Source organism: Miniopterus natalensis, chromosome 1 (assembly GCF_054644295.1).
Source record: "Miniopterus natalensis isolate mMinNat1 chromosome 1, mMinNat1.hap1, whole genome shotgun sequence".
NCBI lineage: Eukaryota > Metazoa > Chordata > Mammalia > Chiroptera > Miniopteridae > Miniopterus > Miniopterus natalensis.
This window is the reverse complement of record NC_142081.1, coordinates 97,945,070-97,963,672: the sequence shown is the minus strand read 5'-3', so window position 1 is coordinate 97,963,672 and position 18,603 is coordinate 97,945,070. Positions and strand designations below refer to the sequence as shown.

The window sequence follows — 18,603 nt, the reverse complement described above, 5'->3', positions numbered from 1 at the left end:
AGAGGCCTGACAGAGCCAGGGTTAAAGCCGGGCCTGGTGGATTTCAAGAGATCACACCTTTTTGCTACCCAACATGGTGGTGCCGTGCCAGACTGGTTATTCCCAGGGAGTCACAAGAACTAGGTGCAGGGACAGGGTTGGGACTATCAAGTACGAATGACAAAACATAGAGGCACATGCATGTAGCCCAGGATCTGATCAGATTACCTCTGCATGATAAGGGACTAAAGGAAGGTCAGAGGGGTAGTCCCCACCCTCCCAAGTGCCTCCAGGATCTTGTCTTGTCCCACTCAGCCTGTGGGCAGCCTGCATCTGAGAGGCTTAGTGGAACTGGAAACAAGCTCCCATTCGGGATCTCAGTCATAGCCCCAGGGTGCCGCGACCCCACCAAAAACTCACCACCCATTTGTGCAGAATAAAATAGCCTCTAGACACCCTGGCTTCTGCCCTGGCTTAAAGGAGCCTGGCCCAGCAGTGCCATCTGCACCTCCAGGGTACTCCACTTCCCTCTCCACTGATGCTAGTGTCTGTGTGCTGCACTGTCATAGAGCTTCATTCAAAAGGCCAGGGGCCTTCATCTCAGCACTTGACCTTTTCCATGTTGCCCCAGTTTCAGGAGTAAAGAAGGAATGATGTGACTCCTTCCCCTGGAATTAAAGAAAAAGGCAGTATGCTTTGGTGGTTGTGATCACAGGCTTTGGAGCCAGCAGATGTGGATTCAAATCCCAACTCTGCTGCTTCAAATCCCAACTCTGCTGCTTCAAAGCTTGGGCAAGTCCCTTCATTGCTCAGATCTGTTTCTTCTTCATCTTAAAGGAGATGAACAATAACTCTTGGGGAGCGGGAATGAGAGGATTAAATGAGACTGCAGGTAAAAGTCTGGGTGCAAAGCCTGGCACATAGTAAGTGCTCATTAAATGCTAGTGGGGTGTGAAGGTGCTGGTGGCAATGATGATGGTGGCCTACCAGGATATCAAGTGAGAGCTCAGGCCCACAGGGAGGGGCTCATACAGTCAGGAGCCTGGTAGGAAGAAGAAGGCATTCAAATTTGGTCATTGAGGGAAGTTAAACAGAGAGACTGCAAAGCTGAGGTTTAGGAAAAACAAGAGGAAGAGTGCAGTGTCTTGGGGGCTAGTGAAAGGGACTTTCACCACCCCTAGGCCTGAACAGGCATGAGGAGGCATGATGACCACAAGCCCAGGGGCTAGTGCATGGAAAGTGCTGCCTGCCAGGCAGGGTAGCCTTGGGTAGTAGAGGGACCAGCTAGGGTGGAGCCTCCTAGATTCCTGCTGGCCCTCCTGTAAACTCAGCCCAACTAGAACCCACTGATGTCAGCTGTGGTCAGTCTCCAGGGTCCCAGAGCAGGGTGGAGCCGAGGGAGAATGATCTGCAGTACAAATGGAAGACGCCCAGCACGGTAGGTGAGAGGAGAGGAGACAGCTCTACCCTCCAGCCACACTCACTGCTCACGAATTTGAACTCTCTCAGGGGAAGCAGACGGGCAGTCCTTGGCTGCTGTTTTGGTATGGGAGGAACTCAGGACAGGAAGGAGGACAGATGGGAGAAGCAGAACCACAGAGATAGGGACTTTGAGTGCCCCCTACAGCCTCAAGGAGAGCTCTGGCAACAATGACTTCAGCTCAAACTCAGCCTTGCCTTAAGAAGTAGAGTGTGAACTGGGGGGCCCAGTGGAAACCATAATTGAAGCACAAGGCAGAGCCAGGTCCCCAGATCTCACTAGAAACTTCCAGGTGGAGCTTCATAGCTGATGTGAAGTCAGAGCATCTCCAAAGGTCCTGGCCAGGCAGACTGTGCACTCACTGCTGTCATCAGAGTTGAGGACCTCCTTGGAGTCTGCCATCCTTCAGCCAACAAGTAAGCACCTGCTGTATACACCACTGAGGCTGAAGGGAAATGGCATTGGGAGCATAGAGACCCCCTAAGACAACTGTCTCAGTTAACAACTGTCAAAAATCAGGGGAAGGGCAGGGACTTGGCCAGGTCCCACGCCCTGCCTCAGATTTGTTGTCTTTTCGGAGTATATTCAGTAGCACAAACACAAGCCCGTGTCACCATGGAAAAAGAGGGTTGATCAGTACAGGAGACAAAGGGGGTCAGGAAGGCTTCTGGATGAAGCGTCTTGAGCTGGATCCTAAGGACAAATTAGATTTAGGTAGGAAAGGAGACATTTATGGCGAGGCAACTGCCCGGAGAAAGGTGTGGCTGTGTCAATGAGCCTGTAAGCCGGGAACAGAGTGGGTCTGGGGAAGAGGGAAAGACGAGCTGGGATATCTGGTGTGGTCTGAGCTGGGTGGAGATGTACAGACTGACCCTGCACATCTTGTTTGCTTCTTTGGCCCATTTCTGCTGTGGAGAACCTGACAAGTCCACGGTTGCTTAGCAGGAAAAAGCGAGCATTTTTGGAGCACTTAACTGAATATCAGCACTAAGTGCCTTCTTTACCTGCCTTTTCTCATTCAGTCCTCAGAGCAGTGCTGATTTCCCCATTGTATAAGGAAACCAAAGCTCAGAGAGGGCTAGTATTTTGAACCAAGATCACATAGCTGTGAGCTGCCATTTGCTATAAAATCACATTTTCCTACCTCATTCATCCCTTCCCTTTCCCAATTCAGCTGCCCAAAAGAAATGGAAAGTATGGGGAAGTGTGTGTGTGTGTATAAGAGTAGGAGAGGGGATGGATAGTGGGGGGAGTGTCATGGTTACAGAGCCTGGGACAGACTAAGGGGGAAGGAAGGCTGGGCTTGTATGCTCTGGGAGACAGATTTCTCTGGAACTTGCTGCATAGAGTTAGGCCAAAGGGCTGCCTCCCCAGAAGCCAGACCCCACAGGCCTGCCCAGCCCAGCACAAAGCCAGGGAGAAAGCAGCCTCAAGATCCAGGCAGCCTCAGATCCAGACAGCTTGCAAAGTTCCCCTCAGCTGTGGGCTGTCTAATGGTTGTGTTTAATCCCTGCCCCAGCCAAATGATGCAGCTCCAAGTGCTTTCTCCTGAGGGAGGGGGTTGGGGGAGAGGCAGGGTTACCTACTAGTGAGACCAATCCCTGTTCCCCCTCAACTCTGCAATCTCCCTGAGTCATTAAAGCTTGGGGCCAGCCCCTGGACAGGGGAGCAGGTTTCCTCTGGACTTTTGGTTGCGGGAGGCAGAGCTCCTCATTCTCCTGGGAAAGGAGAATGAGGCAGGTAGAGTAGCTGGGGTTCTCAGTGTAGTTACGTAGGAAAGCCACGTGCAGCCCCCAGGCTGCCGGCCCTCTCACTCGTGCGGAGGAAGCAATTGGGGGGGGTGGGGGTTAGTGCAGCACAGGGGTGAGTGTCCTAGGGGTCCATGGTCCAGAGAGCTGGACAGCAAGCAAGCGAGGTGGTAGGAAGGCCCCCCCTTCCAGTGACTGCTGAGTGTGCAGGGCCCACTAGCACTCTGGAGCCAGACCGCCTGGAACCAGCCCCCTGCATTCTCTTCTTTCCAGGCCGGAAGGCCAACAGGCTGGGGGCTGCAGTAGCAGAAAGCTCAGATGCTAGGTAAGGAAGCTGCATGAGAGCCCAGAGCCCAAGAGTGGCCCTAGGGAGGTTGCTTAGGAGCTGGGAGGAGGGCAGGGCAGGGCAGGAGCCACAGTGAGGCAGGCAAGATAGCTAGGGCACAGAGTTTAAGGAGGTGTAGTGGCAGGAGGGTTGGCATAGCCCTGAGAGCCAGTGCCTTCTTCAAGTATGCTCCCTAGGTGCCCTGCTGGCCTCTCCCAGTTCTGCTGCTGGCTCTGAACTGGGCATGAATGGCTCCTGCAGGAACTGGGGCAGCACTGGTCCTCTCACCCCCAACCTGCTGCTGCAGCCTTCACAATTGAGAGGAAGGGGGGGCCACTCTTAGGAGACTGGGGAAGAGCCATCCACGGAGACCCTCTCTGTGTGTGCTGGATTGTGACAGTGTTGGCCCAGGAGCCAGGGGCACCACTCTTGGCAGGCCTGAAAGGGGGGAAAACTGAGAGTAGGCCTCCTAGCTTCCATCCCCAAGTGTCTGGGTGACTTCAGCAAGTCCTGTTCTAACAAAGGTGAGGCTTTAGTTTTTCTGTCTCTAAATTGGGGAGAACTACTTCCTCCCTGCCTCTTTCTCTCTGGAGTAGAGGGGTGGAGGGAGAAGCTGGGTGCCTCCTCCCTCCTGCTGCCAGGGTGAACCTGCTCTTTGTCCCCAAACCAAAGAAGATGGAAGAAGCCTCAACATGGGGCCTAAAACAGCTGACAGAAGAATGAGGCAGGCACAGGGTTCTCCCAGACACCTCTGAACCCCACCCAGTACCCCAAATCTCACCTTTACTAGCCCAGGATTCCTGATCATCCTTTGAGGTTTAGTTCAGACCTCATCCCCCATGGAACAGACCCCACTCCAGGCCAAGGGCCAGTCATCCTTATCCTGCCACCTCACGACACATAGAAGCACTTAGGACCATACCTGGCATATCGTAGTGCCAAAGATAAAAAGGGTTATCTTTGTAATAATTTCTTGTGGAGCTCAGAACTGGGCTAGTCATAATCCTTGGCCCACGCCCTAGAATCATGTTGACCCATACACGGTCCTTTAGATAGTTATAATTTATTTTCAATAATGCAATGAAACCCATTAATTTACCATCCAATCTAAGAGACATTACAACAACAGATTTACTTATTCCCAGTTCTCTCCCCCACCTTCCCACCCACACTCCAAGAGGAAACCATTATCTGGAACTTTGTGTTTTTTATTATTAAACAAATAAAAGGCTATAGATGCCCAAAGAGGCAGGATGGCTGCAGATTCCTTAAAAGAAATAGCTGTTTTACCAATCAACTTGCAACTTCCTTGGGGGCAGCTTCTCCTCCTCTCCTGCAGTGTGACCAGCATGGGGCTGGGCACTCAAGGTGGTTGGTGAATCTTGACTGATGATCTGGTTGGGGTATTCAGACCAGGAAGGATGACGCCTGAATTCCAGAGAGCAGGCAGGACACAGCTCCAGGAATAAGGAGAATGGCTCTTGAGTCCCCCACTGCACCTGGACAGGTGCCTGTGTGACTTCTGCCTTGCCCTATGACATCATACAGCGTTGCCCAGGTGACTCAGCTGTGTGGAAAAGCTCACTGCTTTTCCACATCTAAGCAGAAATAGGGCCACCCGTGGCTTTACCTACCTGGGGGTGGCAGGAGCCAATTACCCAGCTGTTAACTCCCAGCCAGCTGCCATGGCCCAGATTCCCCACTGCATCTTCACTCACAATATATCTGGCTACTGAGAAAGCTCCGTACTCCTGCCCCCACCACCCCTGCTCCCCCTTTCCTTTCCCCATTCAAGCCCCAAGGCTGGTGTATGGCACCCCCAAGACCACACTGACGCTCCACACTGTTCACCACCCCAAAGATTAGAAGGTGCCCAGGCAAGACTGATGCCTGATCCCCCACCAACACCAGGTCCTGGTCTCCGAGATTGTTAAACAAGGCCAAACACTGCTGCCCCCAAGAAGATGGGCCGGAAAAAGGAAAAGGTGAGCCCTGGGGGCATGGGCCATGCACCACATGAACTCATCTTTTCTTCCAAGTCCCTGGTGTGTTTGTTCCTAAATCATAACAGAAACTTACTTTCTCTGTCTCCATTTCCACAGCTATGAAATGGGGACTGAAGTGATCTCTGTGGCTCTCCCACGTTAGGTGTCCTATACTCTTGTGCCACGTGGGATCTGAAAGGCGGCTTGCTCTGTGTTATCAAATCCTACTACCCTTACCTGGTGATTTCTGCCTGTCTCCCCATTACGCAGAGTGAGATGTAACTTGAACTGGCTGTCTCACCCTCCACAACCTGGAAAGAAGTTTCTGCCTTTTTGTTGCTGGAGTCATAGAGGCTCAGAGAGCCCAAGGAGCTGGCTCACTATCACCCTCCAAAGATTTTCCAGGGGTTTCCCAAGCTGCTTCCCTGGCAGTGCCCACAATCCACTATGCCACACCCTCCCAGCTCTGGCCCAGTCCCCACCCCAGGTCACACAGGCTCTAATGGCTGGAAAGAAGGATTTTTGTCTATTTCTGTCACTGCTCTATCCCCAGTGCTCAGAATAGTGCCTCACACATAGCAGGTGCTTAATAAATAGCTGGAGAGAGCAGCACGACCCTGCCTAGACTAGAGTCTCAGTGCAAGGAAAGGAAAATCGTTCCATGTCAGGGCTCCCTACCTTCTGCTAACTGGCAAAGCTGAGCCCATGCCCTCGCCTGTGTCACTTACAACATGGATGGTAGAAAGAGCTAAGACCAAGGACACACAGGTACTTGCTAACTTAGGAACATCCTCTTTGCAGTTAAACCAAATAGCTAGGGGTGCCCAGGCCTCAATGTGGTTTATACTCTATTACCCTTGACTTTGGTGTTGTGGTTCCTGATGTTCTCTACCCACAGCTGGCTCTTTTTGACTCCACCCTCCCCCTTTAAGCCTCCTTCTTGTACACTGGGCACCAGGCACCAGGGCTGACCTGACCTGAGAGCCCTGAGCTGCCAACTGGTTCCTGAAGCTCATTGCCACATGCCCACCCAAGCTGGATGGGGGGATCCAGGAAATGTGCATGGGAGGAAGAGTGCCCTGAGGAGGAGCTGGATTTATTTGATGCACAGCTTTGAGAAACAGAATCCCCTGTAAGGATGTTCATAATGTGTATATAGTATTACATTTTCATAGTTCTTCTTTGGTGAATCCTCCATTCATGTCTCTTTATTGTGTTGATGCTTATGGATTCAGAGTTCTTTGTGTATTAGGGATATTCATACATTTATATATTTTCTCCTGTTTGTCTTTTCTTTGTTTTATGGTGAATTTGGGACCATTGTAGAAGTTGGTATAGATTTTTTAGTTATCAAATCTATCAATCCTTCTCTTTCTGACTTTTGTGTCATCTTTTAAAAAGCCTCTCCTGCTCCAAAGGCCACAACTTCTTGCTAGTACCAGTGAGTACTGGCTACTTGGGCTATGAGCCTAAGGATATATGTTTACATTGCGGCCCAGAGAAAGCAGGTTACATCCAAAGAAGGCTGGTGAGCGCAGAGCAGGGACAGCAGAGGGTGGAGGCAGACAGGCCCTGGTCCCACTTCCTCCAGTCTGCCCCCCTAGCTCACCTGTGTGCCTTGGTGCTAGTGCAAGCGCTTTCTGTCCCATGTCCCTGTGCCTGTTTCCTCAGCTATGAAAAAGCCATCGTGGCCACCATGACTCCTAGGCAACTTTAGAGGTTGAAACTAGAAGGAACATGAGGGACTATATATATATATATTTTAATTCTCACCTGAGGATATTTTTTCCATTGCTTTTCAGAGAGTGTGGAAGGGGGGGGGGGGGGAGAGAGACACCAATATGAGAGAGACACATCAATTGGTTGCCTCCTGACAGGGCCCTGAGATCAAGCTTGCAACCAAGGTACATACTCTTAGGCTGAAATCAAACCTGAGACCCTTCAGTCCGCAGGCCCACGCTCTAGCCACTGACCCAAACAGTCTAGGGCCATGAGGGACCATTTTTAACTCAAAGCCCTTTCGATACAACTGAGGAGACTTAGGCCCCTGGAGTCTAATAAGTTGCCCAAATTACTGATCACAGGCAGCCAGACCCCATGCCTGCCAGCTCAGCACACCATCCTCTGGCCCTTGGCTTTCAGATGTAGGACCCTTCTGGAGGTGGAACTGAGCTTCCTTGTCTCCCAGATTGCTGGAGCAGGGGACAGGGTCTGGAGGGATAGAGGAATCTGTCTCCCCACCAGGACCAATTTAAGCCCCAGCCCTGGAAGCTAAAGCAATGGACACCTCGCTGCTAGTCCAATCTTCCTACTCCCACCCTTGTCTCCTCCCCACAGCACATACATCCCAAAATAGGTATTCCAGGTCCCTCAGGACATTTGCTGGTTAATCTTGGCTTATTGAGGGTGAGGCTAACTGTCTTGAGGTAAGGTATTGGAATTAGCAACTTCTGAGCTTGCTGTGTACCAGGCTTTGGTGGAGGAGCTGAGAGAGCTGCTTTGTATGCTGACCGAACCCCTATCTGTAAATGCTGCCCACTGAGTCTGCACCCCAGCAGTGCTGGGTGGACTAATCAATGGAAAGCCAGCCAATGGTAAGTACCCAGCTCTGCTGTCAGGCTATAGGAACTATATTCAAGAAAGTGAATTCCCCAGAGTTCATTCATCTCACCCCACAGGTGGGTCTGTGGGACCTGAGGCTGAGGGGGATGTCACCATCACCCACAGCTTACTTTGCTCCCCCATATGTAACTCAGCACCTGCATTTTCTTTTCCCTGATAATTTCTCTAATGTAGGCCCGGGAGAGTGAGGATGGGGAGAAGACATTGGTCTTGATGCAGGGGAAGGCAGAAAGGTTGACCCACTGACCCCCCTTGTGGCCTCTCAACTGGCCCCAGGCCTCCTTGGCCCTGGGCTCAGACTGTCCAGTGGGCATGTGCCTGCAGGCCTCACAAGGAGGCACCAGCTTGGTAGCTATCATGCCCAAAAGTGAAGCACAAGCAGTTCTTTCCCAAACCCCTGCAAGCTCTACTTCCCAAAAGGCTGTCCCACATGGGAGGACAGAGGAAGCAGAGGATGGAGAGGACAGAGAGGGGCACAACTCATGATCTGGTCTGCAAGATGCCTGGTTGGGCTGCCAGGGAGTCAGTAAGAGTCTTAGGCAACTGCCATTCAGCTGGGCCCTCATGTCTGGGGCCACAGGGAGCTTGCAACAGGCCCTGTGCCCTCACAGCAATGAGGGTGCTGGGGCCACCATCGTAGGCTGCTCCTGGGAACCTGGGGATGGGAGGGATATTAGTTGCCTCTCCTGACCTCACTGCAGGAAGCTTAGGCTAATTACTAGGAAGACTGTATTACAAAGCATTCCAGATTTACCCATTGGCCAGATGGGAAAATGAAGGCTCAGAGAGGTCATGCAGAGTTGGGGGCAGAGCTGGGCTAAAGCTTAGGTCTCTGGATCCCCAGGCTGCTAGTCTTGTTCCGACACCACCAAACCAGAAGAGCAAACCTACTGGGGAGTAGGGGAGGTGGCTATGGGGCAGCAGAGAGGGTGGAACCTTGGAAAGGCAGCATCTCAGACTATGAGGGGGAGGAGGTGGCTTTGTGACTATTTCTTCTCCTACCCGCTCCACCTGGCAGGGGTTCCTTCTGCTGACCTCCCTCCCCCTTCTCCCACCCTGGCCTGTAAGAGGAATAGTTGAGAGGAGGAGGGGTACTCAACACCCCTGCAGATGGTCATAGGGCCTGCTGGGTTCTGAGGTGGGGGGTGCCCTCCATCAGTCAGAAGAAGGGGAGTGATCTCTTTGTAGGGCTGGCACTTCTGGGACTGGGGGTGAGATTCTCACCTCCTAATTAGTCATCTTGTTAGGCAAGGACACCAGCCTATACCAGGAAGGCCTTTTGGATAATGAATCAGACCTGCAGGAAATGAGGGAGCAAGCCACAGGAAGGGACATGTAGGGAGGAGCAGGCCACGCAGAGGGACAGCCAGGGAAAACGGCTGTGAGACAGCAGTCAGCTTGGCGTGTTGAAGAAACCACTAGGAGGCTAGTGCGGCTTAAGTGAGTGGGCAAGGGGTCTAGGGATGCGGTGAGGTGGGTTTCCTGGGCCAGAGCACCCAGGTCCTTACTGTACTCAGGCTCTGAGTGAAACAAGGAGCTACTGCAGGATTTGAACAGGGGAGTTATATGGTCTGCTTGAAATTTGTAAAGGTTTATTCTGGCTGCTCTGTGAGGTGGGACAGGGCAGAAAAGAGCCAGAAGGAAACAAGAAAGCAGTTAAAAATCAAATGCAGAAATCCATTGTTTTGGACCCGAATGCTTTAAGTGGAGACAGTGAGGAGTCAGATTCTAGACATGGTTTGAAGTAGGGCTGGCAGGGCATGCTGATAGATTGGAATAACAAGGGGCTCATATTTGTGGTTACCCCATACCACTATTGTGAGAACTGAATGAAATAACAGCTCTTCCTCTTCCCTCTGCCCAGAGGCTCCCAGGAGCCACTGTGCCTAGGACCCCCAGGCTCAAGATGGAAACAGGCTGTGTGTGGGGAACCTGGGACATCACTTAGGAAGCGGGTGGGTTCCAGGCCCTTATTGTCCAGTTGGGGAAAATGACTCTCAGCATGGCTGGTTTGGGGTTTAAACTTAGTTTTCCTGACATTTATCGGGATTGAGCCAGAGTACCCACCCTGCCGGGGCTGTCACCAGCACAAAGCCCACCTAGGACCAGGTCCTCTGTCTCCCCTCTATGTAATAGATCATTGTTCTCAATGGTCTCCACAGACCCTTTCCATCCTGAGGACTCCCTCACCCTACCGGGGCCTGCTCTGAAATGCAGGCTTTAATAAGCTGAGCTTTCCAGATGAGAGGGTCAGCTCCCAGTGGCCTCCTAAGGCCTCATCTCCAACCTGAAAAGGTCTACTGCTCCTCTCCCAGAGCGAGGAGGGCCCCTCCATAGCCCCTACATCAGCTGGTGTCAATCAGCAGGACCGAGGAAGGGAGAAGGTGGCCTCCTGCCAGGTTAATCTGGGTCAATTGTGTCAATGTCAATTGCAGGCACTGGGAGAGAGTCAGTGGTTCAGTGCAGAAGGAGGACCAAGGTACCCCAAGTCATAGCAGTCTCTTGTCCACACCCTCCCCACCCTAGTGTTTTACTTGATTCTTAATTGCTTTCTTGATTACTCACCAAAAAACACCCAGCTCTGCCCCCGACTCTCTGAAGCCTCCAGAGACATCTTGAGCCTGCCCTGGACCTCAGGATGCTCCTGCCCCTTCCCACTCTGTTGCCTCAGCTCCAGTGTTCTGCTTTCCAGCTTGTCTTCCCTGCTTTACCCATGCAGGGTTCTCCCAACCCTTTAAGGCCTATTCTTCCCAGCTGCCTTCCCTGACTGCCCCAAGCTGCAGCTTCTGTCTCCTCTTAGTAGCTCTCATCACCATGGTCCTTTGGGCCATGAATCCACAAACTATTGAGTTCTTGAGCCCCTGCATATGAGTTTGTTTGGGGCAATCAGCCCAGGAGGCCATGTGTGGGCAGGTACCACTCTCCTTCCTGGTCCACAGGGTTCTCTGGGTTGAAGATGGATGAGGCATCTTGGACAGACAAATCATTCATCTCCTTTAATGCACTGGGTGGCTCCATGGATAAGCTTTGTAAACTGTAAAGTACTGTGCACAGGGGGACCCTGAGGTGAACTGGGGTGCAATTATAGGAGAGACAGAAGACGGCTAATCACTAGGACCTCAAAAGCAGGAGGGATTTGGGAATCACAGGCAAGGGTACCTACAAAAATAAGGGTTTAGAGATGGGACTGGATTTGAAAGGTGAGGTGGCCTATCTGATTCTCCAGGACTGGGGAGAGGCAGAAGAGAAACTGGGAGAGATGTGGGTTGTGGGGCAGAGGTAGGGAGAAAATGAAGTCAAAGACGACTGCCCCTTTGGGGCCTGTAGTTCCAGACTGGGTAAGGGAGTGACAGAGGGAAACAGCTACTTGGAGAGGAGCTATGAGAGGACTAGAGTTACAGGGAGGCAGTAAGGGGAGGTAACCACACCAGAAGAGGCCACTCAGCTCTGGCTCTCTCCACAGGTCGCCAAGAGCCCAGAGGACCCCCAAAACACCACCCAGACTATGGAAGCTGTCATCAGCCACCTGTCTCCTTCTAATAAGGAGATTATCACAGTCACTCTCCATGGAGCCACCAACCTCCCTGACTGCAAAGATGGCTCTGAGCCGTGGCCCTATGTGGTAGTGTAAGTAGCTGCTGAGAGTGGTAGGGGCCTGGTGTCCACTGGAGCAGAAACCAGTGTAAGGATATTTGGAATATGAGCACCCAAAGGTTGGGGCTGGGACTGTGATACCCAGAGGGAACACCAAGTGTGCATCACACAGGGGAGCTCTGCAAATGTAAGAAGCCTGGCATCTTCCTGCTGCATGGAAGCTGCTCACCGGGGCTATGGAGGGAGGGAAGGGCCACTCCTTGATCCCACAGTTTGCTGGGCAGGGCTTGGCCATAACCTGACTTCAAGGGGCAGGGCCCCTGGATTTAGAGGCCTGGGCTAGGCTCAGAAGGAGAAGACCAGGGGCTTGCCTCTCCCAGACTCTGGGTGCCCCGTACTACTATGCCCAATCCTGGGGTAAGGTACTCATCACCATCCTCCTCCTTGGCCCCCACTACTTTCTGGTCATTTCTATCAGGGGACTTCCCTCTTGTCCTTTAATACCCCACCTCATAGCCCCTCCAGCTAGCTGCAAGCAGGGTACACACTTCTCACAGCCTGGTATCCCTTGAGGCCTGCCATGCTGTATCTGCTGCCCACCTCGTGGACCTCACTTCTCTCAGAAGGCCGTCAAAGTCTTTTCCCCACATTTCCTTTTGGAGAGTGCCTGCCCCAGCCCTCTCCCCAACCTGCTGAAATCCTACCTTCAAAGCCTTCCTTGCTCAGGATGCCTCCTCCTCCAGACAGCCACCAGAGTTGAGCTCTCCCTTCTCTGGAGCCCCACAGCACTGTCAACACTAGTCAGATGCACTTTATATAAATAAAGTTATGTGCTGCTCCTCTGTTCCCCAAACTAGAGCTCCCCAGGACAGGCCCCAGGTCGCTTCTCTATTTCCCCAACAATGCACCCAGCGTAGGCCTGAGCACAAACTTAGGGGCCAAGGAGCAACTGAGGCGAACACCAGGTTTTTATAACAACAACTACCACACCCCCACAGAGTGAAAAGAGGACGGACAGTGGGCTGGAGACCAACAGGTGAAACACTTGCTTGTCTCAAAAGCCCCACCTCTAACCGCCCAGCTCCGGGCCTTGCTCCCCTCTCCTCCCCAGCTCCGTTTCTGCGGTGGGGAAGGGCAGGTGGCAGGGGGCGGGCTTGGCAGGGAGCTCGCCTTCTCCGCTCAGCTATTTCCATAAACCAATTATCGCCCAGCATCTCGGGAGATGCAGGCCCTGCCTGTCACCAATCCAGCCCCGCGGCGGGCGGGAGCCCGGCGGCCGAGCCTCTCCTCCGCCGGCGTCACGACCCGCGAGGCCGCCCGGTTGCCATGGGAACGCTCCATTGGAAACGCGCGAGCCGTAGGGTGTGGGGGCAGGGGGCGCGCAACGCCGCACCCAGCTCCACCCGGGGAGGGGGCAGGGCCTCTCGGCGACAGACGACGGCCCGCGCAGGGTGCTAATGAGATGCAAGTGAAGCGGAGGGAGGGCTTCTGAGAAGGAAGGCCCAGCTGGTGGGACCTGAAAGGGGCCTTCAGTGCGAGCCCCCAGCCCCAGCGGGAACCCCAGGGGGCGGACCAAGGTCCTCAGACGCCCTGGAAAGAACATGAGGTCGCCGTTTGTCTGATTCCAAATGCATAGTAATAAGGCATACAAGGAGCACTGCTTAGTCGTTTCAGTTTTATTTTTCTCGTGATGAATATTTTGTTGCTTAGAATATATGTTACATATATTTTATATGTTAAACAGTAAATAGTATCTTAAATATATATTAAATATATATAATTTCATATTCTTTCAAAATACTTTTTCCTCATCTTTCTGTTGCCTGTGTTTTCCATTACCCTCAGCTTGGTCTCCCGGCTTAGTTCCCTGCGCTCTGCCATCCCACGTTGTCTCATCTCAGATTGGTGGTGGGACACTGGGGATTTCTGTGTCTGCCAGTTCTGTCATCCTCTCTGGGTTTGTTGCAACCCCAGCAGTCACGCCCATGGGGGTGGGGGATGGAGATGGCGTTGAAGCTCAAGAGTCAGAGCTGTTCATTCATTTAGCCCACTAGTAGGGAGCTGGAGAGGGCTCAGGTCGGAAGACGGAGCCTCCCTACTTTGGTATGTGGCAGCTTCACCACCATGCAGGTTCCAATCTAGTAATAAGGCGCATCCTCCAGTGGAACTGTCCCAGGCCAACAGCCCCACTTGGCTCATCTTGAGGTTCTGCCTCTTTCCATCTGAGCCATGGGCCTGCTTCCAATCTGACCCCACTTCTCCACTGAAACAGCATTCTCTAAAGTCACCAGTGACCGTCATGCCTGGCCCTACATCCAACAGTCATCTCACCTTTTGTGATTTCTCTGTGGCATTAGCCCCTCATGATCACTAATTCTACTTGAAGCCCTTTCTTTTCCTTGCTTCCAAAATGCCTTCTCTCTTATTTTCCTTTCTGTGCACCACTTTATCTCTTCTATTTGGCATTAAATGTTGACCTGCTCCAGGTTTCAACCCTCTGTTGCTCTTCCTTCTCTATACTCTCCACATGCTCTCATCCCCCTCCGTATGTGGTATCAGTAACCACATTTTCTCACCCCCATCCAATCCATCACCAAGCTGTGTCATTTCTCTCCCTTCAAAGGCAGGTTACTATTTGATACTGTGGTAACATACTACCAAAGGAACTTCCTTTGAACCCTCCAATGGCTTCTCATTGCTCCCAGGGTAAAGAGGATTCCAGTCCCAACATGGGTGGGTCTTTGATGGCCCCTCAACATGACTCCCTCCCCTCCACCTCCCTCTCTTTGCTCCAGCCACTCCAGACATCTCTCTCTGAGCAGACCCTGTTCCCTCCCACCTCAGGTCCATTGCACACTCCCTCCCCCAGAACATTCTTCCCTCCCCTCCCCTTATTGGATTTCAGCTTAGTCATCACCTCCTCAAGAAAGTCCTCCCAAACTTCCCAGACCATGCTAAATCCTCATTACAGTTTCACATATTTTGTGTGCTTTTAGATGATTATTGGCTTTCTCTTCCTCAGTGCCTCCCCCTTTGTGCCCCACTAGTCTCATAAGCAGCCACCAGGTCTGTTTTGCTCACCACCCCATCCCTACTATTCAACACAGTATCTGGAGCATAAGAAGCTGTCAACAAATACTGAATGGATGAATAAACAGATGAATGGATGAACCTGATCCCATTTATTTCTTTGTGACTTTGAAAAAGTTACTTCACCTCTCAATGCTTGAGCAATCTTCACCTGGGGACCTGCCTCAAAGGGCTGTGGAGATGGTGGAGCCAAACAGGGGAGATGCTGACAGGTAAAGGGTGACATGGAGGTGAGGGGGGGTCCTTCACAACACTCATAGTGGGCACATGAGACCTATCAGAAGAAAGCCTCACACAGTAGAGAGAAGCCAGAATGAAATCAGGAAAACCCAGAATCTGGCCCACTGGCCCTGACTCCCTGTGTGACCTCAGGCCAGTCTCTGCCCCTCTCTGAATTTCAGTCTTCCCATGGTCAGGATGTGAGGTCTGGCCTCCATGCTGCTCCAGGCTTGCTTACTTGTTCTGTGCTCTGACTTGGGAAACAGTCTTAGTACTTTAGAGGCAAGAGGTCACCACCCAAGACAGATTCCACACCCAGATATGTTGGGCCAGTGCTCGGGACTGGGATCTCCCTTAACTGGTCTGGGCCTGGCTGAAGGTCCTGGTCCCTGAGCAGTGCCCAATACCTGCCTCCCATCCTGGCACAGAGAGACCTGCCAGTCAAAACACAGCAGGGACCAGCAAGGCAGTGACCCTGACAGGTGCGGGCGCCCTAGCAGTCAGGGTGTGGGGAAGGGGCCAGCCAGGAGACAGCCTGTAGGGTTCTCACCATTGGCCAAAGGCTGGATGGCTAAGTTGTCAGTTGGTAGCTACTTCTCTGACTGCCTGCTCCCTCTGTGCACATGGGGCATGCTTGGCCCAGGCCTGGGTGGGAGAAGCAGGACACAGATCAGGGCCAGTTAGTCATATTCAAAGGACCTTTGGTATTCTTGGATAAGCCTGAGAGCCTTGACCTGGCCCCAGACTGAGACTTGGTCACACCTTAAGCCCTGACCCTGGTCATAGACCAAGCGCTAGTCATATACCAAGTCCTGATCCTGACCACAGACTGTCCTGACTCTGGCGAGTAATTGAAGAAGGCACTGAGCATAAGACATTTGTCTAAGGTCCTGGAAGAGAGGAAGGAGGAAGGTTAAAGAAGGTTATTTTTATCTAGTGCTTACCCTATATCTGGCAAATGTGTTCAGAGTGTGTGTCTGTGTGTGTTTTGCATCATTTAATTATTGCTTAGTCCTGTGAGCTAGGTGAAAGATTATCCCCATTTTACAGATGAGGTTACTAAGGCTCAGAGCATTTCTGTGACTTGCCCAAAGTTACAGAACTAGTAAGTACCCAAGCCAGGATCCAGGATTCCAAAATACAAAAGTTCTTTCCACCTCATCCCTGCCTTGATCCTCATGCAGCAGTTGCCCTCTTGGAAAGGGACTGTTGGCATCAGAGCCCTAAGCCAGACTTCCAGAGAAGATCCAGTGACCAGTCTGAGGGATCTGGACTGCTCACACCTTCCCATCTGGTTATGGGCCTTGGCCAAATGGCCCCCAAGGGTAGGGATTTGGGTGGAGTGGGCGGAGGCCTGGTATGACTCACAGGCTTATCTCAGCAGCCAGAGGGTTGGGCTTAGCAAAAAAAATTTTTTAAAAATCAATAATTGCCCAGCCGGGTGTGGCTCAGTGGTTGAGCATCGACCTAGAATCCAGGCAATCGGGGTTCGATTCCCGGTCAGGGCATATGCCCGGGTTGTGGGCTCGATCAATGACTCTCATCATTGATGTTTCTATCTCTGTCTCTCCCTCTCCTTTCCTCTCTCTGAAATCAATAAAGATATATATATATTTTTAAATCAATAATTATTCACCCTGACAATGATCATGGGCAGCACAGGAAAAAAACAGCCCATGGTGCACTCACTCGGATCCTGGTTCTCCACACTCTGGTTCTAATGTGGTAGCTCTGGGAGGCAGGTTTCCTTGGGTCCATGTGATAGCCAAGGAGGCCAAGGCTCCAAGCAATGATGGGACTTGAGGTCACATGACTGGCCAGTGGGAGTGGAGCACATGAAGACGACCATCCTCATCTAGCCACTGGCCACTTGCTCTGGCAGAGGCCAAGACTCTTGCCCTCTCCCAGCAGGATACCTGCCAGAAAAGGCACATGGTGAAGGAGAAGGCCCAGCATAGGACCTGGGAATCTGGGGTCTTATCTCCCCTACAGGTCCCTAGTTTACAATGTGGTCTGACCTTCCCATGTCGGTCCTTCTAGGCTCAAAGCTTCAGAATTTTTGTTCAGTTAGAACATCACTGTATCCTAGAGCTATAAACACAGCTGGCGTCAGTGGTTAAGGAAGAGTTGGCCTGCGACCCCCAGTCAAACTAAAGCCCTAAGAATTCTTTCCAGATGTTCCCCTATCACCACTGCCCGGGCCCCTGAGATCTTCTCATGCCTGAAACACTTGTTCAGACCCAAAAAGCATGAGCTCTCCCTGAGGGGCACTGGGATGCTGAGGGAGAAATCCAAGAGGTCAGTGCTTTACCAAGAGAAGTAAGTACTCATGGGGAGATCTTGGGCAGTGAGGCGGACCAGTGGAGGCCTTCCTGGTGTACTCATGGCATTCTGCCCAGGCTGTCTGTCTGCTTGTTTTGAGCATGGGCGTAACTGCTGACAGGGCTCCTCCTGCCTCCCAGGGCACCATGAGTAGCCAGGAGGCTTGATCCTCCTTCCAAGCTTTGTCTGGCTTCCCTCTGCCCTTGCCTGGCCCCCATGGGCTTCAAGGTCAGATGCTACATGGTCCAGCGTCTATTAAAGAGTAAGGGAGGTCACTGGGCAGGAAGCTGGTGTTTGGGTTCCAATCTAGTGCCCCCCATTTCTCTGCTTGTGCTCTCCCCATGTCTGTCATCTGTGGTCCCTACATACACAGTGAGCTGTCAGAAGGAGTAATACCAGGGATGGCAAAGTCAGTGCCTTCAAGGCTCCAGCCAGTTGTATAAATGCTGAAATCAGCCAGGTATGTGATGCAATAGAGAGTGGAGGCAACTGTGGCAAACTGGAGAGCACATGGGTCATTTCAAGGACTCACCCCTGCTGATTTCTGCTTTGGAGGAATGCAGGCAGCTCTCTCAAATTTTCAAGAGAAACAAGAAATCCATATTGCTGTGTAAAATTCGCCAGGTTTTACATGCAGACCAAGTGCCTCTGCTCAGTTAGGATCTCTAGGCCTCTCCTTATTGCTTCCTCCTCCTGAACTCAACCCACTTAGACTCAATCTCCCATCCCACTTCACTGACTGTCCTCTTCTCCCAGGGGCTAGTGACTTCCCATAGTCACATGTCCCCTATACATGTCTGAGAGGCACCTTCTTCTTTTTTTTCAGGAAATCTGAACCTTCCTCCCAGCCCAGGAGCAGCTTCTAGGGTAGTAAAGAGGAGCTACACTGTATAGAGCAGGGTCCAGCAGCTGGCCTAGCAGAGCCAGAGAGGAGGGGCTGCCTCTGTCTCCACGGGATTTTCCAAGGGTCCCTTCCTCCATTCACAAACATTTGCTGGTCCCACTGTGCCCAGGCTGGGAGCTAGGAACAGTTCCAGTAGTGTCAAACCAGGTCCCTGTCCTCAAGGAGCTCACAGTCTAGTTTCGGGGGGGTGGCAAATAAACAGATCAATCTCACTCACTCATTCTTTGCCCACAATCTCCCAAGGCAGAGGGTGACTAGTAGGCTCCAGGCCGCTGCACTTGGGTAACAGGACCCCTCAGGGAGGCAGGTTTTTGGCCAAAAGGGCAGGAAGCAGT

The 18,603-nt window shown here is 52.1% G+C and overlaps 1 protein-coding gene across 1 annotated transcript in view; it reads left to right on the top strand.

The window, feature by feature from the left end:
* Positions 1 to 18,603, top strand: part of CCDC33 (coiled-coil domain containing 33) — a 119,694-nt gene that overhangs the window by 13,059 nt on the left and 88,032 nt on the right. Inside the window, 1 exon segment of the mRNA XM_087819399.1 lies at positions 11,603 to 11,766. Within this exon segment, the coding sequence (XP_087675525.1) occupies positions 11,603 to 11,766 (164 nt within the window).